Below are 23,652 nucleotides of genomic sequence, written 5' to 3' on the forward strand. Positions count from 1 at the left end.
GCTTTCCCTAGCCTCGGGCTAGCTACACAGGGTGGAGCTCACCTAGCTGGGTGTGGTGCAGGTGTAAATGCCCTGGGCTAAGGGGAGTGGGCTGAAGGTCAGCAGTGGAGTGTGAGAAAACAGGAAAGAGAAAGAGGAGGGAAAAAAATTAAAAAGACCGTTTAGACTGTGCGGGAATATAGGGAAGAGAGGGAAAGTAAAGCAATTATGTAGCTGAGTCCCACTCCCCACCTGCCTGTGGAGCTGCAAGGGTTTAGTCCCTGCCCCAAGGCAGCAGCGGCAAGCCGGCAATCCGCAGCTGAGCTGAGAAAAAGCCCCTGGGCAGCCCTCAAAGACCGTGGGGGGACAGAGAGCAGATATGTAAACAAAAGCAACAATGTAGCTCAACCCTGATCCCAGCCCATGGAGTTGCGAGGGTTTAGTCCCTGCCCTGAGGCTGGTGAGGGTAAACTGTGGCTGTGTTGAGACCAAATCCCCCTATGGGCTTCAAATGGTCCCGGTTCCGGCAGAGACAGTGGCTGGGCCAAGGTCAAGCCCCAGCCAGGTTCCACTGAGGGAAGCCAAAAGGCCCCAGCCCCTCAAAACCCCTGGGTCTGTGCCTACTTATCTTTATGATGCTCCTCCTGCATTCCAGCTGTGTTAAAGTTCCCTCTAAGCAACATTCCTTGGCTGGATTCTGGGGAGTCCCTCTGGTATGTGTCACTCCGTCGCCATCTTCCTGCAAGTCCCCTGTTCGTTTTTTTTTAACACAAAGAGTCAATTTGTTGAAGGGGATACTTTGGAAAATAATTCCAAACGGTCTCCAGCTAGTCTAAAAGGCCAGCTTTGTTTTTTAACCTTCAGGTAGAAAATGCTAGAGAAGGACTCTGATGCCCACTCCTGTTCTAATCCTGGCCACCGATGGGATGAACCGCCATGAATGCCCAGCCAGTGCCTGACCAGGAGCACAGAGGAGGCTGCAGACTCAGCGAGGCCAGCAGCTATGCCAGCCATTAGGGGAACCCAAGAGAACATAAGGTACAACTGTGTGCATACGCCGGGGTCTGTTCACATTGCTTGTGGGCAACATGGACATGCCTAGGAAGGAACTGTGAGCCATGCGCTCAATGTGCGGGGTGGCTGGCCTTCCCAGGAAGGAGAGCCTGAGCACTGGGCTGCACAGTTGGATCAAAGTCTGGCTATTGAAGGTCTTGGCCACCACGTGGGGAAGAGAGGTGGGCTCTTCTACTTGAAGAGAAGCTGTAAAGTCTGTAGGGGTGGGTGGGCAGGGAGAACCTCACCTGTCAAGTTAAGGGGGCTCTGCTCCCTTGAGAGCCCCTTATCCCTTGTAGCCAGAGGTAAGCCACACACACTGGAGTGGCCTCTGTGACTTGCCACAGGGCATGTGGCCTCCCTGTCCGGCCTCCCCTCTGCACATCACGCGGTGGGTCTCAGCCTGCGGCGTGCAGGCATCAGATTTAGACTGGGTACATGCTGACAGTGCAGGTCTCTGGGCCCACCCCCCAGCCGGGCTTTCCGGGGGTCTAAGGAAGGGCCCAGGAATTGGCATTTATTGCACACATGCTGCTGATGCTGCTGGATTGAGGAAGGTTGCTCAGGATAACTTTGGAGGAAGGAGCAAGCGGAGGCCTCGGCTCTTTGTTTCTTTGAGGCTGACATCTAGTTGGCTGCAACAAGCCCAGCCAGGCACGTGCTCTCATTCCCCCAGCGGATGTCAGCAGAGGGGGCTCGGGAGGAAACCCACCACACACTACCATCACCAACGTTCCCAGGGAGGGCGACGATGGGCATCGAGGTGTGCACACAGAGAAAGCACGCTCTTTCAGAAAGGCCACTTTATTGATGAAAACTGCTTGGAGTTCTCCACAGCCCTCCCCTCACTGCCGTGGTTTCACTGGGCATCGGGCCGGCGTGGGTGCGGGTCGGGGCTCGGCCTGCGCTGCTGCCGGCCTGCTTGCTCTGAGGCAGGCGGCCAAGCACAAACATGGAAGCACCTCCGAGTCCCCGAGAGTCCCTACCCGTTCCTTTTGTGATATTGTACAAAACGTGTTAACCAGGAAAAGGTCAGCTGAGCTGTGGCATTGGCAGGACAGCCTGCTTAGGAACAGCTCCCCCCACACATACTTATTGCAGTAAAACCTCTAAAAGGTAGAGCTGTACAAAGAAAAGAAAAAACAAACCTAAACCATTTTAAGAAGAGCAGCAAGTGAACACTGCTTTAGCTCATTTAAATCTTCTTTCCCAAAAATACATTCCTAAATATACAAACTATACAATCTGGTCATTTTAATGCTGGTTTGTGGTTTTGTTTGTGTGTTTTTTCAGTAATAACAAACGGACCCAGACTAAAAAAAGAAAAAGAAATCAACCGTTCGACTGGTGACTCCGCCCCTTCATCTAACAGCACATCAATAACGCGAGTCACAGGCAGGTGGGTGTTCACCGAGGGACCAGGGACAAAGGGAATACTTTTCTGGCGATCAGACGTCGTCCGCAGAGAGGGTTGGGATGTTCACTCGAGGCCGGGTGAAGAAGGCGATCTTCTCCCTGTGAAAGATACCATCCCCTTTAGAGCGGCCATCAGACACTCGGAGGTACGTTGAGTGAGTTGGTCGGCTAACTGCCGGGCCAGCATTTCAAACCCACCAGTTGATTCTCAGGAGAGAGAGGACTCTGCCCACTCCTGTAAAGACTTACAGCCTCAGAAAGCCTGCCTATATACGGCTGCTCTGACTTGGAATGGGCTGGAGTGCAGTGGGTTTGGGGAGTGGACATTTGGGATGGGTCTTCTGGATTGTGGAGACCTGCCTTGTACATTGCAGGGTGTCTCACCATATCCTTGCCTCTACCCCCTTGATGCCAGTAATACCTCCCACCGTCCTGGCCATCAAAAATGCCTCCAGATGCTGCCAGATATTCCAGGGAAGGCAAAGTTATCTTTGGTCAAGAACCGCTTTTAGGGAGCCCATTAGCGTAACCAGTCACTTTCAATTCCAATAGGGGCCCTCAGAGTCTATAAGGGTCCTTGGGTGAATTCCAAGTCCCTGGGTGGTATGTAAACAGTTAACATGCTCTATGGGTAACCAGAAAGTTGGAGGTTTGGGTCCAGCCCAGCACGCCTCAGCAGAAAGGCCTGGCGATCTATTGCTGATAAATCAGAAACTCTCTGGAGCACAGTTCTACCCTGACACATGGAGTCGCCTAGTATTGAGAACTATCTAGATGCGAATAAACTAGGCCACCTCTAGTGTGTGCTTTAGAGTCCCCCCAAGTCATTCAAAGTTAGGGGATCCAAATGTGCTCATAAAAACTAGAGCGAATCTTATTAAAAGCCCATACACAAGCATCTGACTGGAGAACGTCACAAGCCACAAAGCACAGCTTCCTAAGAATTGGCTGTCTGAGCCAAATGGCCATCGTGACCCATGCTTGGGTCCAGTCCAGTGAGAAGACGCCCCCTTGGGATGCAGGCAGGCAGTAATCAGTGAGCACTGTTACCCACACTATTTATCACTCAGCCAATCCTTTACAATTACTGGTGATCAAAATGTCTGGCGGAGAGGCTGGGGCAGCTGGCTCATTCATTTAACCAGAGCGTCTAACAAATTAGCTGCAGTTGTGTAGGGACTGATGAAGACAGCTGAGGGAAGGCTCAGTGGAGCTCACACACACCAGGGACAGCTTGGCAGAGGAAACACACCTGTCTCAGAGCTGGAGATCTGCACCTTGAGACGGCCAAGGCTGGGGGGGCGACCAGGTACTCCAGTGCCTTACCTAAAAGACTGCACTTCTGGGGGCTCCTTACAGCTTTGGCCTCGAAGCCTGTGGACATCCTTGGCCGCCGCCCTCATCATTTTGTCTGTGTGCAGCTCACCCTTGTGCTCGGCTCGGTCCATCTGCAGGGACAAACAAGCAAGGCCTCGAATGGTGGAAGCCCTCGGGGAGAACTTTCGATCCCCCTAGGTCCTATAGGAGGAGTCTGTGAGAGGGCACAGGTCTGAGGGTCACTGACACCCCCGGAATACAATTCATGATGGCTAAGGGGTGGAGCTAACCCGAGTGCCCATTGACAGACTAATGGGCTAACAAAATGTGGTGCATGCACTCACGGGCCTGTTATTGAACCGAAAAAAGAAATTCTGATGCGTAGAGGCACACGGATGAACTCTGAGACACGATGCTGAGTGGAATAGGTCAGGAACCGAAAGGCAAACATTCTGCATCCCCATTTTGGTGGGGAGTGCTTGCTAACGGGGCACACATAGAGTGTGTGTTTGGGGCGAGAAAGCCATTTTAGAAAAGGACGGTGGCGGTGACACAGCACGGTGCATGTCATTAAGCACCACCACTCACTGTACAGGGAGAGATCGTTCACACGGCCGGGTCTGAACACCCATTTTGCAGTGCAGACACACCAGCTGCTCCCCAGGAGAACAGCGAGGCTGTCTGTTTCCGTAAAGATTGACAGCAGGGGTGGGGGCCTTCTTTCTGCCCAGGGCTGTGTAGGTATTATAACATCTGTGGTCCATCCTGGTCAGACATTTCATGAGCTCACTCCTCGGGCTCCTCTCTGGAGAGGCGTGTGATGTTAGCCAGTAGGGATGATTTATTTCATGGGCCTTTGCGGGCCGGTCCCCTCCCCTCTGAGGTTTGTAGCCTCAGAAACCCGGCTCAGGTCTCTCTGAGTTGGAATGGGCGCAATAGCAGGGAGCTTTCTTTTGGTTTATTTAACCACAGTGAGATAACAGAGATCCTAAGGTCCCAGAACAGGCACCCCACTCTTCCTGGTTCACTTTATTCAGAATGGACAGGGGGAACGAACACATCGCCGGTCTGAGATTACGGGGTCGGGTGATTGAGGATCAGAAATCAGGAGGTAAGGGCATGTTGCCCAGAGAAATATGTTTCGTCTCATCTAACCCGCAGGGCCACCCAGGAAGGTGGATCCCAAGAGTTCCTCCATTTTACAGATGTGGAAACTGAGGCTCAGGTACATTAATGAATGTCTCTCAGGCCATACACCTAGGGCGTGGTGGGGAGGCACTCCTAAGTCAGGCAGTGCAACCCAGGAGTCTCTCCTGATTGGACCTTGGGTGAGCATCTGTGAGAACTAAGCACAGGCACCCCCATGGCTGTGGACACCTATCTGATGACCCTGGATGCACACTGCACTTTGGTAACCAACCACCCCACTACCCACTCACTGGCAAAGAGTCGATTCCGACTCTGAGCGAGCCTGGTAGGGCAGGGGAACTGCTCCTTTGGATTCCCAAACCTGTACATCTTCCCGGGGGCAGACAACCTCAGCCTTGTTCCTGGAAGCGGCTCAAGGGTCTGAGCCACCAACACGGCATCCACTATGCCACCGGTGCCTTAGTAACTACAGAGCCATCATTTTAGTTATTTAAAAAAAAGTAGGTTATTGTCATGAGTAAGATTTTCTTAGTTCACCTTTTTTTTAATGCCAGGGCACATAAGCACTTATTTCCTATCTCTTTTGTTACCAGGAAGCTCGAAGATAAGTCACTTTAGGTTGACAGTAACTCTATGTTAAGTACAGAAAGACAATATCATACATACTTTATATCAAAGTATAAAGAAATGAACTTTTTTAGGTGAACTTTTTTTAGGGGGGGCCTCCTGTACTGCTGGAGTCAGTCTGAAGCTTTCTGACTAGTACCGGCCCAGAAAGTCTAGCTGCACGCGCCCCCCCCACCCCCCTTCCTGCCCTCAGGCACCGCTGCCTGCAGTGAGGCCTGGGTTGCCACAGTCAACGTCACCCTCCGTGACGCGGTCTGTAATGTCAGGCTGTGTGCAGAGAGGCCTGGCAAATTCCTGACTTGGAATGCTGGTACCCCTGGGCGCCCAGCTGGGTTTCTCTCTACTTTGGACATGGCTGCTCTGCAGGGTTGCATGTCGGCACGGGACTGGGTCCAAGTCCTGTCTAGACTCTGAGAGCATGCGTTCTGGCTCAGAGTAGGGACCCGCTATTTCACTGAAGGACCACATGAATGAATCCGTGTTTGCAGACCCAGGGGTTCAGTGCTCGATTGCTAAGCAGAAGGTCAACAGGCTGAGCCCACCAGTTGCCCCAAGGGCCAACTGCACAGTTCACATTTCTCCATCACTGATTCCTCCCCAGGCCTGGTGCATGAGCTGTACTGTCACAAGTTAATTTCATTTCCCAACACCCTCGAGGCCTCCTCCTATGGGCCCCGTGAGGCTTAGAGCAGATAAGGAGATGCCAGGGTGGGCAGTGGGCTCTGGCACATGGTGCAAGCGCCTCTTCGGAAGGCCTGCACCTTGTCCACGCTCTGTCACTGGACTCTGCTCACTACCACTCTCCTGAGCTGAGGGGGTTCCTGAGTGCTGATCTACTCTCAAGCTTGAGAACCCGACGGGGCAGCTTGACTGTTCTATGGGGTCACAGGAAGTCAGGACTGAGTCGATGGCAGAGGTTGACTCCCTGGGCCCCGGGGCCACTGACCCGCTTCTCCAGCATCCTTAGCAGCAGGCGGAAGCGCTCATCCTCCCGCAGCCCCTGCGGCAGCTCCTTCTCCCCGTGGCTCTTGGCTTGTTCCAGCTGCCCCTTGAGCTCCTTCAGCACCGAGATCTCCTGAGTCAGTTGGCTGTGCCATGTCCGCGTGGCCTGCAGGTCCAGTTCGAGGTCCAGTGAGGTGCGGATCAGACGCTCGGCACGTAGGGATCTGACCGAGGAAGGCTGTGGAGGGGGAGGGTCCAGTCACAGGAGCCCACATTACCCTTCCCCTGAGACTGCAATGCCTGCAGGCTCCCTTCTCCCCACCCCACCCTATCCCGTGAGCCCATCTTGAGTGCTCCCACCTGCACAGTTCATATTTCTCCATCACTTACTCCTCCCCAGGCCTGGTACATGTGCTGCACTGTCACAGGCTCATTTCATTTCCCAACACCCTCGAGGCCTCCTCCATGTCCAATCTCTGTCACTGGACTCTGCTCACTACCACTCTCCTGAGCGCTGATCTGCAAACCCCTTGAGGGCAGAAGTCATGACTTTCAGGTTTGGGGTTTTTGGAAAGGGCATCTGCCCTAAGGAACCCCCTTCTCCTTTTCTCTCGATCTCCATGGAGTGTGGGGGCGGGTTCTCAAGAATGCGGATGTCCTGGCCAATCTGAATCTCGGAGCTGGTTCAGGATGTTACACTTCAGCCAATAATACATGGTTCCAGCACTCCATGTATCCCATCTCAGAGGGATACTGAGAGTACTGTGGACTACTAAAAGGACAAACAGATCTGTCTTGGAAGAAGGAAAGCCAGAGTGCTCCACAGAGGCATGGGTGGCCACTGTCTGACATACTATGGGCACATCTCTCCTGAGAAAGAGAGAAGACAGCATGCTTGGTGAAGCAGAGGGGCAATGAAGAAGAGGAAGGCCTTCAAGGATGGTGCAGCACAAGGCAGTGCTTGGTTCTGTTGTGCACAGAGTCTCTATGGGTAGGAACTGACTCAAGGGCACCTAACGACAGCAGCAGCAGTGATTAAGGGAAAGGGTAATTTCTTTGCCAGTCAGCAAGGTATAGGCTTGTCACCGAAACTGGTCTGTATCGCCCGATGGGGTGACTGTGTAAGAATAAGTCATATGGAGGCAGCAGTCCAACCAGAAGGTGAATGAAGCCTGATGACATTATTTGATGCCTGGATCAATCCATGCCTGAAACTAGCCCAACATCTGGGACTTTCCCGTGAAATGAGCCAGGAAGTTCCCTCGTTTCTTTGTAAGATACAATGGACTAAAGGCCTTCAATGACTGTATGTGACAGATCCTCATGAATGTAGTACCAACTCCTGTGTTTCCACCAATACATAGTAATGGCTAATAAAACTCCCCCAACAAACACCGTCATTGAGTCAGTTCCACCTCATAGCAACCCTACAGGACAGGGTCGATCAGCCCTGTGGGAGGTAGAACTCTCACATGGCCCCTAAGATTTCCATCCCCTGGTGTCCATGCCATAGGTGCTGTGGTAGCCAACTGAAGGGTCAACAGTTCCAATCCACCAGTCGCTCTGTGGGCGGGAGATGTGGTAGCCTGCTTCTGTAGAGATTTGCAGTCTTGGAAACTCTGTGAGGCAGCTGTACTCTTTCTGTTTTATAGGATTGCTACAAGCCAGAATCAACTCAGATCAACTTTCAGCCCTGTATAATCCCCTTCCCTGGAGTGTGGGCGGGACCTGTGACTGTGGTAAGCATGTGAATTGAGAATATGCTAGCCACAACCCTGAGTAGACAACAAATCCACCTAATCAAAAGGAAGATGTTCCTGACCTGAGCAGATGGGCCCTTTCTAGAGGCAGAGATTCTCCTTCTGGTCTTGAGGAGGCAAATGGTCATGCCAGGGGCATGGCCATATGACAAGGATCTGAGGGTGGCCTCTGGGGGCCACACCTGGCCCCTGGCCAGTACCTAGCAAGAAAACCCAAAGAAATGGATTCTGCCAACAGCCAGAGGGGCTCTTGGCCTTTCAGAGACTCTGCAGTGCCAATCAGCTACAGTAGGAGGGCTGGGTTGAGGGTGGGGACCAACTCAGAATGGACAGCTGGCTCTTAGCACCTGATGCCACGTTCACCCCCCCCACTGCCCCACAGGTGTGCGTGCATACACACACACACACTCTCTCTCTGCTTTACTTTCTCTAGTTCTTCCTCGAGGCTTTGGGCAGAGCAGAGGGAGCACTGCAAGGTGTCAGGCAAAGGAGCTAGTCCTGATTCCGTTGGCAGACAGGTCTCCAGAGGATCTGCCTGCCCATCACCTTCTTGACACCCTCTCCTGATTTGCTGGCTGTTGGGTTGCTTCTGCAAACTCATCAGCTTGCTTTATAAAGTCTGCTCAAAGCCCAGTCCGACATCATTTCCTGCAACTCTGACTGGTGTATTCTGGCTGCCCAATCCCACCGCCCCATCCCCTGAATCCATCCCTTCAGTCTCCACCAGGAAACACGAGGTTTCTCGGCAGAGACAGCTGGTGGCTTCGTCTCTGTGTTTCCAGCTGGCCTGAGAGAAGCCCATTCGCTCCTTGCTGCTTTGCGTCAGGGCTCAGGGCCCCACCCGCTCTGCCGAGTGTCCGGCAGAACCTGGCAGAAGACACGCTCTCTGATGGGTGAGTTCTTAGTGACTCTGATTTCTACCCTGGAAGAAAAAGCCAAGTGCTCATACTCCTAATGCCTTGTCCCTTCCATGTCATGAGAACACTGTCACTGGACCTTTTGTTACCTTCCCCAGGGCCTGTGTAGGCCTGGTAGTTTGCAAACTCCAGCACATTTGCAGGCACGACATTCTCCAGGCCAGTGGCTAAGGAGACAGCAGGGCTGTGCACGTGGGACACGGCGCACAGGAGGCAGGCAGGACCTTTGGGCGGCTCTCTTACCCGTTTCATCCGGACGCTGCGGCGCTCCAGGGAGTTTCGGACGAAAGGTGGTTTTTTGGACAGAGTGGAGCTGTCACTATCGCTCCGGTTCAGCTGCAAAAGAAGAGTCACGGGAAGTTAAGCAGCATGGTCAGGGTGTGTTCTGGAATGCATGCAGGGGTCAGAGGGTGGGACGTCGGCTTTCCCCACTTAGCCCAAGCCTGCCTCTCTTTGTGCCAACACTGCAGGCTGACCTTCCTTTTCGATGTAAGTAAACCTTCATCTAGCATGCACTGTGTGTGAGGAAGGCGTCCTGGTGGTGTGCTAGGTTAGGTAGTAGGCTGCTAACGGCACGGCTGCAGAGACAGCCATTTGAATCTACCAGCTGTGCCTTGGGAAAAAGATGAAGCTGTCTGCCTCTGTGGAGATTTAAAGCCTCAGAAACCCAAAGGGGCAGTTCTACTCTGTCCTATACGGTCACAGTGAGTTGGAATGGACTCTGTGGCAGTGGGTTTTGGGAGTATGCATGATGCGAAGGAGCCCTGATATAGTGCTGTACGCTAGGCATTGGGCTGTTAACTGGAAGATTGTGGGTTCAACCCCCAGCGTCTTTGCGAAAGAACAATGAGGCTCACTGCTCCTGTAAAGGGTTTGATTTTGAAGGTCAAGGCCTCTTTATAGCTGTTCTTCCCTGTGGCCCCTAGAACCTGGCTTCGGGGAACCACTGCCAGATTCCTTAAAAGAAACCAAGCCCAACAGCCAGGAGGTAGGGAGTGGTGATGCTTGCCCACCACAGCGTGTGTAATAAGTGCCACTGAATTCTACACTCAAAACAAGATTTATCCCACATGGACTTCTTAAAAAGCTGCCTCAGGCAAAGCCGTTGGTCCCATTCTTTGGATCAAATGAGGCAAGCTGGGCCTTCCAGGGACCCTCCCCATCAGAACCCCTTGAAGTGCCTATTTCTCCTTCTTTGAAGGGGCCCTGGCAGTGTAATGGGTTATATGTTGGGCTGCTAACTGCAGGGTCGGTAGTTTGCAGCCACTGGCAGCTCCAAGGGCGAAAGGTGAGCCTTTCTACTCCCACAAAGAGTGAACGTCTCCGCAACCTACAGGGGCCCTTCTGCTGTGCTCAGGGGCTGTTCGGAGTTGGAGTCACCCTGCTGGTTTTATGCAGAAGTCAGGGCTGTGTCAAGATGGGACGGTCCTTCTTCTGAGCTGCCCCCCAGAGGATGACTGGGAGGCTCGAGGCAGGACCGCACACCCGGGGAGGCAGGGGTAGGGGCTTCTCTCGAGAGTTGGCGTGGCAGCCACAGGCCTGTGCACTGATAGGATTTCTCTCTCCTCCAGCTGTCAACTGGCTTAATCGACAGATCCTTCACCTGTGATACAGGAATTCCCCAACATAACTTTCAATGACTTCAGGAAGTACGGATCTTCTTACAAGGACTAGAGCCAACACGCTGTGTTTGCAATGTTGTTTCAGATGCTCACAACTGCAAACAATCAGCCAGAAGCTGGACAATGTAGGAGGGGGTTACCTTCTTACTGACAGGGGAACACAGCGAACAATTAGATTAGGGAGAACTAAAGAGCCCAGGACAGGAGCCCTGGTGGTATAGTAGTTATTCTTTGGGTTCCCAACTACAAGGTCAGCAGTTCAAAACCACCAGGTACACCAGCCGTTCCTCAGGAGAAAGACGGGGCTTTCTGCTCTCCTAAAGAGTTATAGTCTCAGAAACTCTACTCTGTCCTATGAGTCAGCATCAACTTTATGATAGTCAGTTTGGCTTGGAAAGAACCTGGGTGGTGTAGTGGGGTACTACAACTAACTGCAAAGTTGGTAGTTAGAAACCACCAATAGCTGTAGCCCCATGGGGGAGAGATGAGGCTTTCTGCTCCCCTAAAGATGGGCAGTTTCTGAAACCCACAGGGGCAGTTTTACCTGTCCTTCAGGGTTGGAATGGACTCTCTGGCAGGCAGTTAGGTGCTTGTTTGTTTGTTCTCACAAAGAGGCAGTGGTGGGACAGGTGTGGAACTTCTGCCTTCCATGTGGGGGCCCCAGATTCAATTCTGGCCAGTGTACCTCGTCCCCAGCCACCACCTGTCTGCCAATGGAGGCTGGCTGTGATCCTGAGGAGGGTTCTGGGGAGCCTTAAGCTCAAGAGGGGGATCAGGAAGAAAGGCCTGGTGATCTACTTCTGAAAGCAGTGGTGAAAAACCCGCGTACCATCACAGCCCCATCTGCACCTGATGATGGGGATGCAGGACCAGGTGTGTGAGGTCACCCTGAGTCTCGGGGCTGACTTGGTGCAGCTAGCAACAACCATATGAGGAGCAGCTAGCAAGTTAGTGAACATTTCTAGGTATGACACAGTTAATTTCTGACTCCATATGATAATTGTAGGCCTTGGAGATGAAATACTCAGTTATTGAGAACCCCCTTCTTCCACCTAACAATAACCCGACCCATAGGTAAGGGGCAGGCTGAAACAGGCAAGGTTCTTTGAATACCAGCTTTGATGGCAACTTTCTGGAACACGCTGTATGTTTCTAATGCCTGTTCATCAGTTCTGCAAGCAGGGAGGGGGGAAGCATGTTCACAGGCATACTGCCTAGGCCTGGGGCTCAGCCTGAACTCTCCCCAAGCAAGGTGGGCACAGGGTCTCCTTGTGTTCCCAGCACCCAGTGCGACACCCTCAGACTTACCAAGCCCTCCACACCCTGGAGGGCTGAGGCCGAGAGTCGGGCAGGGCAACCCCAGGGCTGCAGGAGCAGGTGGGGACCTGCAGGGGGTCCTGAGGGCTCGTGCAGGCCGGGTGAACCAGAAAGCTGCTGCTTTGACCTCTAGGTGGTGGCAGCTGTCACCACTGCTCAGCCTGGGCCAGGTGGGCCCACGGGGTCAGAGAGTGATTCCACCCCCCCCCAAAGAGAAAGTGGAATTTTATGTGAAATCCATTATTTCTGTTGTCCACTGTCTTTCCTAATTCTGATCCACTTGCAATCAATTGGTTTTTAACCGTCTTTCTCAATTTTGCAATATTAATAAAGCATTCAATAAAACATCACAAATACCGAAAAACCCCAACTCTATACCCAATAAAACCTGCCTGTCACCATTCTGCAGATCCCGGCTGCAGAAAACTCCCAGGTAGTGGGAAGGACAGGGAGTGGAGTACGGAGCATCTACTCTGCACCCAGCTAGTGGGAAGGAAGGGACACTGGGAGGAGGGAGAGGCCCTGGGGAGAAGAACACTGGCCACAGACTGTCTACTGAGCCCTTTGCAGACTTTGTCTAGAGCGAGCCTTCAAACGACCCCACCAGCTTAGGCTCTCCACTCCAGAGGTGGAAGTGGAGGTGCCCCCAACCTGTGAGGCTGAGAGGGCAGGGACTCGAGCCCAGCACATGGGAAGTCGAAGCCTCTCTGAGGTTTGGGGCAAGGTCAGCATCACCTGTTTGCTTACCCGGCAGACGTACTGGCTCTGGGGTCCAGGGGAGAAGGTCTTGGAGCGGATGATGGTGTTCCCTCGCAGAAATGGCCCTGATGATGGGGTGCCCACCATCCGCCGGTCCTTGGGCCGCACGACAGTGGGGGAGGGAGTTGGGGTCTCTGTGTTGGTCTCTTTGTCCACCTGAGGAAGAAGTCACAACTTTGAGACCAGCAGGCTTCCTGACTCCTCAGCTACTCACCACAGAGAGAGCCACAGAGCCACCCTCCCAGCTCTGGTCCACTCCTGTCCCTCCCCTCTGGCCAGCAGACAGGCGCCTTCCTCTGGCTCAGCTTAGCTTGGATGGCACCTCAGCCCCTTTTCGCAGTGCCATCGAAGTTAGTGCTAGCAGGACCTGTGCCCTGGCCCCCACATCCTGGAGATACTGCCCCATCTCAAACCCCGGCACCTTCTTGTAATGCTGGAGGCAACTGGTCAGTGTAAGCAACTGCCCTCAAGTCAGTGCAGTCATAGCGATCCACAGGACAGAGTAGAGCTGCTCCCCAGGGTTTCCCAGGCTGTAAGTCTTTATGGGAGGAGAAGGCATCATTTTTCTCCTAGAGAGTGGCTGGTGGGGTTAGTAGACCAACATGTAACCCACTATGCCTCTAAAACCCCTTATCAGTAAGTCCAGTTGCTAAAAACTGGGTCATCAGGCCTCCGACTTTCCTTGCACCCCAGACACCCAGTTCAAGACCAACAAGTACACTGAAGTACAAAGCTTCGGTTAGCCTATGGTCAGCAAACTTCTGAGAAGAGCCAATCCTGTCCCTTAGAACAATTTACAAATCATTCGAGAGCCATAGTTATATGTTCACAAACAAGTGAAATCACCATGATCTGAATAATATCCTTTCGAAATGTTATAAATGAAACTACAATAGTTTTCTTTTCAATTTTCCTTCAGAGCCGCATGCACGTCTGGAAAGAGCTGCAGATGGCTCCGGAGAGCCAGGCTGCCGGCCTCTGGGTCAGCCTGCATAGCAGCCTGGTGCAACGGGTGAAAAGGTGCTCCCTGCCAGATGGAGAAATTGCTGTAACAGCAGCAACTGAGCAAGGCACTTGGAGTGGAGCAGCTGGAAAGGCTGGCCTTCTCCTGTAGGTGCCTTGCCCGGTCCTCTATGCAATCGCAGCCTGCCCTTCAGGGTGCTCCTTCCCCTGCCCGCTCTCCCTACCTTTAAAGTCTCCGAGTGCTCATCCAGTGAGGTCTTCTCCATGAACACATCCTCCTCCTCCTCCTCCTCCTCTTCGGCTGGCACTGCCTCCTGCTCGCTGGCCTCCTCATCATACGGCCTGGGATGGGACACGGGGCTTGGTCAACCACTCAGAGATCAGCCAATGACCAGGCTGCTAAGCTTTCTCGGGACTTAAGGCACCGTCTTGGGGAACCCCAACATCGGTGAGGTATAACTCACATACAGTGGGATGTGCATGCGAGCGGGGATGGCCAGGCATTTCCAGGTCCTGCATGTTAACCTCCTGTGACACGGTCCATTAAGAGGCAGTGCTTGAGTTTTTCTTGTCTGGCAGGTTCCCACCTTACATCAGGGTCTCAGGTTCTATCCTGCAACTCAGGGCACTTATGTCCAGTGTCCCACACGTGTGGCCTCCAGTGCGGCCGCCACCCCAGTCAAGATACAGAGTACTTTTGACACCCAGAAGGCTTCCTTGTACCCTTTCCTTAGTAATCCTCCTGGCCCCTGACCTCCAGCCCCAGACAGCGGCTGATCTGCATCTTGTCACTCATGGCTCCTTCCAGAGCATCATGGCCACGCAACGAAGCAGTGGGTGCTTTTGTGTTTAGCTTCTTTCTCTCTGCATCATGTTTCTCAGATCAGCCCACGTGCCAGGGCTCTGTTCTTTCTTGACAGCTGAGTAATAGTCTACTGAGGCTCCCTGGGGGGTGCAAATGGCTAATACACTTGGTTGATCATCAAAAGGTTGGAGGTTTGACGCTACCCAAGGCACCTCAGAAGAAACGCCTGGTGAACTACTTTGGGAAACCCACACACAGGACTCTGGCGCACCGTTCTAATGACACGCCTGGGGTCGCCATGCGCCACTGTCGACTTGATAGCAGACTGGTAAGATTCCACCGGAAGGATGAATGGGACAAATCGTGACGTTGCTTATCAGTAGATAACCATGTGTCCTATGTCCATGTTCCGGCCACTATGAATGAAACGCCCGTGACTCTGTGTGTAGGTAAGTTTTCATTTCTCTGAGACTGAGACATGCTGGGCTATCATAAGGACATACCGAGAGATCGACAACATTGCACCACATCTGTCCACACTGCTTGCTCACACTTGGTATCATCGGCTTCAAGTTTCACCATTCTGCTGGTGCCGCCCGGTATCTCCTTGTGGTTTCCGATCATGTTTCTCTGTAGAGGATCTTTTCACTTGCTTATTCACCATTCAGATAGATAGTTTCTTTTGAGAAAGGCCTGTTAGAATCTACAGGTTCTTTAAAAAGGTATGCTTTCTTTATTTCCTATTGATCTCTCTCTTAAGCAAACAAACACACGTTTCTAAGGGAGCAAATACAAGTACAAGAATTTTGTGGTTCGATTCTCCTGCATTTGCTAACATGCTTAGAGCTTTGCTCTGCTTGCAGATCTGAAGCAAGGTCTAGCCTTGGATTTCAGGTAGCAAATAAGCCTAAAAGAAGGGATCAGCATGAGACGCAGGGCCTTGGGTGTTGAGGCACGCGTGTAAGTCAGAACAGCCATCCACTGGTGGCTGTTAACATCCCAGTCTCGGGGAGGGGACTGCAGATGGACTTACCTCAGCATCCTAGCTCTGGGATCCCCCAGGCCTCTTTGTAAGTCAGTGTCTGGGGAAGTCTGAATGGCAGGGGTGGGGCGAGCGGGAGCCACAAAGGGAGAGAGAACAGAAGGCAGTTGCTAGGAGACAGTGTGAAAAGTCTCAACACAAGCTTGGAATTTGGCGGAAACCACTGATCTTGTGCCAGGGTTTTTGGGAGACAGGTCCTGGGCTTATTTCCGGCATCAGGCTTTCACCAGTGTGAATCTCAGCATAGCTGAGCATAACAGAGGGCCAGAGATATGAGAGAGAGAGAGAGAGGAAGAGGAAGAGCAATAGCACAGATGGGAAGAGAGGAAAGGGAGGAAGAAGGAGAGAGCGACCTGGAGAATGAGAGAGGCAACTTAGAGAGACCCCTCAGACACAGGAAAACCCAGACATCTTGCTACAATCTTTACCATCAAGGAAGGGGGACACTGAGCAATAGCGTGTGGGCCTGGTCTCCAGCCCACCGCCCATTTCTCCATAGTCTGAAAAACTGAATAGGTTTTACATTTTTAAGTGGTTGGAAGAGAATCAAAAGAATATTAGATGATATGTGCACATGATATGAAATTCAAGCCTCAGTGTCCACAAATGAGGTTCTGCTGGACCGTGGACCTGGTCGATCATCTGCACTGGTCTATAGCTACAAAGGAGCCCTGGTGGCGTAATGGTTCTGCCTTGGGCTTCCATCTCTAAGGCCAGCAGTTTGAAACCACCAGTTTCACTCTACAGGAGAAAGATAGGCTTTCTACGCTCATAAAGAGTTGCAGTCTTGGAAATTCACAGGGGCAGCTCTCCCTGTTTTACAGGGTCACTCTGCATCAACACTGACTCGATGGCAGTAAGGCCAAATTTTTTTACAGTCACACCACGATGCAGAGTAGGGGGCTGTCGCAGAGTCTGTATGAGACTGCAGAGCAGAACTATTGACCACCTCGCCCCTTAGAGACAATGTGTGCCAGTCCTCGGAATGAGAGTCAAAGAAATCTGAGGCCGGAGGTCTAATGGTGGGGCTGTCCTAGAATAGCAGTGCTGCTGTCCTTAGGCACTGTTGTGTCCACACTGAGCCTGGCTGCCCCATAGTCTGCCAGGCTGGGATCTTCATGGAGCAGGTCTTCCCTTTTGGTTACCTGCTGAGGGTCAGATGGCTGTGCCACCAAGCCTCCTTGGGACAGGAAGAGGGGAGATACAGAGAGTTGCCTGTATAAAGCAATCTTCACGCATTAACTCTAAGTTCCTCTCCCCCACAATGTCACTACTGCTGTTGAGTTTGTCCCCACCCGTCGAATCTCTCTCTCTCTCTCAGGGCTTGTGAGGCTATACATCTTACCAGGAGCAGACAGCCTCATCTTTCTCCCGCTGAGTGGCTGGTGGCCTTGGACTACCTATTTGTCCCTGGGACGCAGTGGCTGATGTGTTTGAAGTCGTCATGCCCCAGCAGAGGACACGGAGGTTTTAGTGTCGTGGTTCTCAGCCCACGGTGCTCATTAGTCACAGGGGCAGCTTCTAAAACAGACTTGGGCTCAGGGCACACCCTGAGCTTGGCTTCCAGAGTCAATAGACTGAGCTCCCCTCAGAATGTTCGTCCGTGGGACTTCACAGTAAATGCTCTTGAGCCCAACCCGGGGCAAGCGCCCAAATGGCAAGATTCCTGGACCATCGCTGTTTTCTCCTGGATGGAATTTACCCTTTCTGGATCCCTTTTCTTTTTCCTGATAATACTTTCTGTTCTTCTTGAGTGTCTACTAAGTGCTTTACACTCAATCTTCATGCAACTCAAACCCTAAACGTGTTGTTGCCAAGGTGACCCTGATTCATGGTGTCCTGGTTACCAGAGTGGAAATGCAGTGTATCGGGGTTTCAGTGTTGGTTTGCTGGAAACAGATGAGCAGGACGTTCTCCCAAGATGCCCCTGGGCAGATGCAAATGGCTAACCTTCTGGCTCTAATCGTTATTCAGAACCACTGCCAATGAGTCGATTCCAAGTCTGAGTGACCCTCCTGGGCAGAGTGGCGCCCTGTGAATGTAGACTGCCACAGCTTTCCTCCACCGCATGGTTGGAGGGTTCCATCTTTTGAGGCACAGCCAAGGACCTCACCCTGTGCCACCAGGGCCCTTCCAATCACCTGTCTCAAAAAACCAAACAACCCAAAAGGCCTCGCTACCTTCAAGTCAATTTGATAATTTAGGTTTCTGAGGCTGTACATCTTATGGGAACAGAAAGCCTTATCTTTCTCTCATGGAGTGGCTAGTGGACTTGAACTGCTGACTTTGTGGAGAGTAGCCCAATTTAGCTTTTATCCAATGTCCTTTTAAGTGGGTGTTGTTTCCCTGTTTTCTAAGGGAGGCGCAGAGAAAGTGGGAATGACCGGCCTCAGGTGGGATGTCAGGGTGCTGGTTTCCATGGAGGACCAGAGAGGGCTTGGGGCAGAGGGTGGTGTGAGTGGACAGCCTGCTGGTGATGCTCAGAATCCTGATCTGCACGTCGGTCGCAAGGCTGCCTGGTCGCTCGTTATTCGCAGAGCTATACCCCGATGCAGACTTTTCTGTCCAGATGTGTAACGTCAACAAAAAGTGAGAAGAGGCTTTGCCTAAAGTTCCACAGCCTGTGATGAAGTCGGGATTTGAACCTGACTCTAGGTCAGTAGTTTCTCCAGTGAGGGCGGAGGGCTTTCTGTTGGCATGCAGGACATTAAACAGCACAGGGCCTGGCGGTAAGAAAGCTGTCCCTTTTCATTCTCCCCCAAACCCACTCACTCCACTGAGGAGCACGTTTGGCTGTGGGAAGTGGACTCACCATGTATTTAACATTGCTGAAACACTTCCGTTTGAGTAACAGGAGGGAAGATCTCAGGGCGGAGGACCTTAGCAAGCAACACACCTCATCAGATGTCTGTAATCACATTGTTTCGTTCCTGTTTGTTCAATTTTCCAGTTACTTTCTGAGGCAGGCTTGGCTTACTGTGAACCCAGTGTCCATTCCTGATTTCTTTCATTCTAACCGAACCCTGATGGATTACCTAACAGACTTCATTTCCCAGGCTCCCTTGTTGTTAGGTAGGGCACAGGCTACGCTTGCCCAATGAAATGCAAGGAGAAGGTGCTTATGTGGCTCGTTCAGGACACTCTTTCGTCACAGGTGCACAGGCTTAGGCTCATCCTTTTTCCCTTCCTCTTTTCCAGTGCTGGTGACCACACAGTCGTGTTGGCCTCTCAGGGAGCCTTGATGATGGAAATCAAGCAGTAGGGAAAAAGAGAGTAAGCAAAAGAGAGGAGGAGCCTTGGGTACGAGAAGACCATGGCGCTCCCAAATGCATTGTCTCTCCACCCCTCTTTTCTTATTGGGGAGAAACAAACGCCGGCCTGAGTGAAGTCTGCTGTTTTTGTGCTCCACTTCTGTCTACGACATGCAGTTCTTCACGGAGGCCAATGATGCTTAGCGTCTAAGCATAGGAGTCACATTGTAAATGTGACTTAAAATGAAAGCCAACTTTAGATCACCAAGGCAAAGGTCAATGTAAAACCATCCTATCGGGGCGGAAGAGCCTGGGTGACAGGTCTACGGAACACAAGGATGACAAACTGGGACGGGATCTTGGGAACTACTGCACCAGGCTAGATTGCCGCGTTGCCTTTAGAGAGCCCGCGAGGAGAGGATGCCTCGGTTTTCCCAGGAGAATTCTTCTCTTGATTGCCCTGGTGTTTGGGGATCTCATCCCTGAGCTCAGGTCCAATCCAGGCTATGTCCCGAGGCCCAAGCAAAGCCTCAACTTACCAGCTGTCCTCCAGGGTCCGTGTACTGCTCCTCTCCTCCTGCCTCTTCTCCAGCTCCACCGCCGTCTGTTCCAGCAGAGCAGACACAGCGTCCTGCAGAGACCAGGGAAGGCCCAGGGGTCATCGGTGTGCCAGGACCCTGGCCTTACCTGGCAGGAACCAGAGCTTCGAGAGCTGTGTCCTTCCCCATGAACTTAGACAGACTAAAGACCAGAGTGCAGAAGTGTCTTGTCCAAGGTAATATAGAAATTAGAAACACCACCCTAAGCTCTTCAGATGGGCAGTTCCTCAGAGTAACCCCGGTAGATACAGACCTACTCGATACATGCAGCGCTTTGGAAGACACCATCGTTTAGTACAGTAGCTAAGTGAGAGGATTACAGTTCTCTGGATGTAAGATGATGTAGCCAAGGAAACCAACACCTGTTTCATCAATAACCAAACAATGTGGTGCTTTAGTTGTGTGGGCACGGCACAGGCACTGGGACAAAGACTGCCTGGGGGCTGTATTCAGGGGTGGGGGGGTGGGTTTCCTGGAGGAAGAGCACAACAGTACAAAAGAGTTTCAGTGGAGCAGACCCCTTTGAGTTTTCTCTAATAATTACTGCAAAGGGCTGATACAACGATTAGTCAACCATATGTGTAAAGTTATCAGAAGAGTTGGCACTCGATACATGACTCAACCCAAAAACCAAACTCACGGACATTCAGTCAAGGCCAACTCATCGCCGCCCTTTGACAGCTAATAAAAACAAAGCGGAACCTACTGCCGCGGAGTCTGTTCTGATTCCTAGCGACCTTAGAGAACAGGGCAGAGCTGCATCTCCCGTGCAGCCTCTCCCCAGTGGAGACTCGAGTGTAGCTAAGACGCTGAGCAGGTGTCAGGGAGCCCCAGAGTGAGAAGGTCCTGGGCATGTCATTCTGGAAAACCAGTAATGGAAACGACCTGTGGATCACAATGAGGTCCAGTCTGAGACCATCATGGGGACCAGGCAAGGCCAGGCAGGGCCTGTTCTGTTGATGGGAGGCTGTCAAAGTAGGGGCTGGCATGACGGCAGTTCCCAACAACACTCTCAGTATATCTTGTACAGGGTAAGTCTCAATGAAGGTTCACTCTCTGCCTTTCCTAGTTCTCCAGGTCTTTAAAATAAATAAAACACACGTGCATGGATAGATCAACCAGTCAATCAATCCTGAATTAAGAATTTTGCCAAGCAAATGTGGTTAGGAACGTCAAGGTTGTTTAAGCGAAGGACAGAAGGGAGTGAAGGGTAGTCCAGGTGCTCCCTGCTCCCACCCTGCCCTCCTCCCTGTCACCTGGTGTCTGCCTTCTGCTCCATTTCTGGGTCTCTGTCGCCTACTGCCTCTACGCCTGTGTGGCGCATGTCCACCCTGCATCCCAGCAGGATAGGGGAGGATGGAGCCGACCAGGGTGTGAGCTCACCGTGCTTTTGGGGTCTGGGGAAGGTCCGCTGGTTCCCACTGCCTGAGGCTCTCGGCTTTGTTTCTTCAAGTATTTGTAGCTCAGGAGGTTGTACCAGCGAGTTGATCTCTCTCCAGACCGGCAGACCTCAGCCAGGCTGATCTGAGCACCCCCCTGTGGATGGGGGAAAAGGGGAAGACGGAGTTGGAGGACAGGTCATGTGGGAGTAGTGAACCTGCTGGGTTTCTAATGAGAAGGTTAGCGGTCACGAGGCTGCCCATTGGAAAAAAGGCCTGCTGATTGTCTCTGACACATCCATCACTGACAACCGCGTGGGGCTCAGTTCTGCTCGGACACACGTGGGGCTGCCAAGAGTCAGAATCCACCCCACAGCCACTGGGAAAATGGGGTTGAGATGGAGGCAAGACGAATAATCTCATGTACGCACGCGCGCGCACACACACGCACACGCACATGCATGCATGCTTTCTCACTGTTGGGATTCGAACAGAGCAGCTCTTCTGGGCTAATCACCCTGAGTGAGCATCAGGTTCACCATTAGGCACAGGGGATACATGATGGTCTTACGTGGCTCCACCTTCCAGGAGCAACTCATGGTTGCCATGGCTTTATTTCTCTTTGGCTGGATGACACGGCGCAGTTGTCATCTCCCTTGTAATGAATGGTTTAGGCTCTCCGCTTTGTTCCTAAGCACTCAGACATCGGAAAGGTCACTCACTATGAGTGAGACGACCAGGGTTGTCATAGCCAAAATAAGAGGCATAAAAACTATATGGTAGGAAGGGAAGTCAGAGAGTATCACTGCAAATTGGGGAGAACCGTTCTTGAACAAAATACCAAAATGTGCAGTGAGGAGGGAGGAAAAAAAATGAGGAGCTGATACTCAGGGCTCAGGTAGAAAGAAAATGTTTTGCAAAGGATGATGACAACTAATGTATAAATGTGCTTGACTCCATGGATATATGGATTGTTATAAGAGCTGTAAGAGCCCCCAATAAAATGATTTAAAGAAAATGATTGAACAAAAACAACGTGAAGTGATTTTTTTCTTGACAGATCCTCCAGTTGGGTCCAGCCCCCATGGACACTTCTGAAGGTGGGTTTTTCCATCTCTCTAACCCTCCCTGAGGAGCTCGGTGCTCTTCAATATATACTGCATCAAAACGGCAGTTTGGGCATGCTCTGGGGACTCAAGTGTGGTCCTTTGAAATGATCTTTGAATTTTAGGAACAGACACCAGTCTGAGGAGCAAGATTAGGCCCACCGGGAGGATGGATGAGGCTTCTCCACACCACTCTCCTAGCATAGCCCTTGCCCCCCAGGTAGAATCAGCAGGTGCACTGAAAAAAAAAATCCTCAGTGCAATTTCCCCAGCCTTTTTTTTTTTTTAACCAACACAGTTCTCTTTAAATTCTTCCTAATAAGCTCCACTATTATCCAGGAAATCAGTTAAGGTTAATCCTTTAAGAGCCCATCAAAGTGTGGCCACAGCCTTCAGAGCTGACTTCTCTGTCTAGGACTTATGAGGCCTAGTAGATGCCCTCCAAAGCAACTGTGTGGGATGGACTGCTGTTTCTGAAGGCACCCTAATGAGCCGAAGTCGAGGGAATCGCGGAGAACTTGTCTGCAGCCAGCTGCTGATCTCAGGCATGCTCACGCGTGCTTCGTTTGGAGGAACTGCCCCATGTATGACCTGGGACCCCAGTAGCAATACTTCTTGGGCTTAACCATGCAAATCGTTTCGCCCCTATCACATTTTGCAAAACTGAGACCGTGTGAGGTCTCTGCTGTCGGGAGAGGATGGGGAGACAGGCACTCTCTCATCTTGCTAGTGGGAGTGTGGAATCTAGAAACCCTACTGGAGAAAGACGGCAACATCGCTCTACCTTTGGAGCCAGCAATCTTATCTGTAGGTATCTAGCACCAAGATAGACCTGCGCAAGTACACAGTGACCCACGAGCAGGAATCTTCCTTCTAGCCCCATTTTGTAACTGTGTCCTAGGTTTTAAACAACTCAAAGACCCAATGATGGGAGACTAAGCTATAAAAAAGGAGGTTGTCATCTTGGGTAAGCTGCGGGAACAGGAAGGGTATTGGGGACCCTTGGTGAGATGGACTGGCCGGGAGCCACAGCGATGGGTGTGGATGTGCTGGTGGTCGTGAGGATTGGGCAGCACTCCACCTATTTCACAGCAGAAGCAGTGTGGAGGCAGCTTACAACACCAGTAAACATAAAACTCTGAGGAAGGTCGCTCTGGACCACCCTGGAAAGACCTCCAGAGAACGTAAGCAGGGAAAAGGGCAGGGTGCGCAACAGAACAGATAGCCTGGCACCTTTTGTACAACATATGAAGGGAGGAATAAGAATGTATATCTCACAACTTTCCTCTAGCTCTCTAATGCTTCCTCCCCCACCACTATCATAATCCCAGTTATACCTTACAAATCCGGCTAGCCCAGAGGATATACATGGGTACAGATCAGAGCTGGAAACACAGGGAATCCAGTACACATAAACCCACAGGACCAATAATGAGAGTAGAGATACCAGGAGGGTAAGGGTAAGGTGGGGGAAAATGGGGGAAATGATCACAAAGATCTACATATAACCCCCTCTCTGGGTGATAGACAACAGAAAAGTAGGTGAAGGGAGACACTGGACAGTGTAAGACATGAAAAAAAATTTATAAATTATCAAGGGTTCATGAGGGAGGGAGGATAAGGGAGGGAGGAGAAAAATGAGAAGTTGA

At 51.8% G+C, this 23,652-nt stretch overlaps 1 protein-coding gene across 1 annotated transcript in view; it reads right to left on the minus strand.

Annotated features, from left to right (window-relative positions):
- Window positions 1–1,817: 1,817 nt before the first annotated feature.
- WWC1 (WW and C2 domain containing 1) overlaps window positions 1,818–23,652 on the minus strand; it is a 195,459-nt gene continuing 173,624 nt past the window's right edge. Inside the window, exons 16-23 of the mRNA XM_045284697.1 lie at window positions 20,902–21,054; window positions 19,459–19,550; window positions 14,046–14,163; window positions 12,847–13,014; window positions 9,404–9,496; window positions 6,488–6,721; window positions 3,775–3,896; window positions 1,818–2,547 (exon numbers count right to left, since the gene is read on the minus strand). Coding sequence (XP_045140632.1) covers window positions 2,481–2,547; window positions 3,775–3,896; window positions 6,488–6,721; window positions 9,404–9,496; window positions 12,847–13,014; window positions 14,046–14,163; window positions 19,459–19,550; window positions 20,902–21,054 — 1,047 coding nt within the window. The 3' untranslated portion in view covers window positions 1,818–2,480. The remainder of the gene's footprint in view (window positions 2,548–3,774; window positions 3,897–6,487; window positions 6,722–9,403; window positions 9,497–12,846; window positions 13,015–14,045; window positions 14,164–19,458; window positions 19,551–20,901; window positions 21,055–23,652) is intronic.

This window comes from Echinops telfairi, unplaced genomic scaffold (genome assembly GCF_000313985.2).
Source record: "Echinops telfairi isolate 266 unplaced genomic scaffold, ASM31398v2 ScPeMD7_7469;HRSCAF=8507_0, whole genome shotgun sequence".
In the NCBI taxonomy this organism is placed as follows: domain Eukaryota; kingdom Metazoa; phylum Chordata; class Mammalia; order Afrosoricida; family Tenrecidae; genus Echinops; species Echinops telfairi.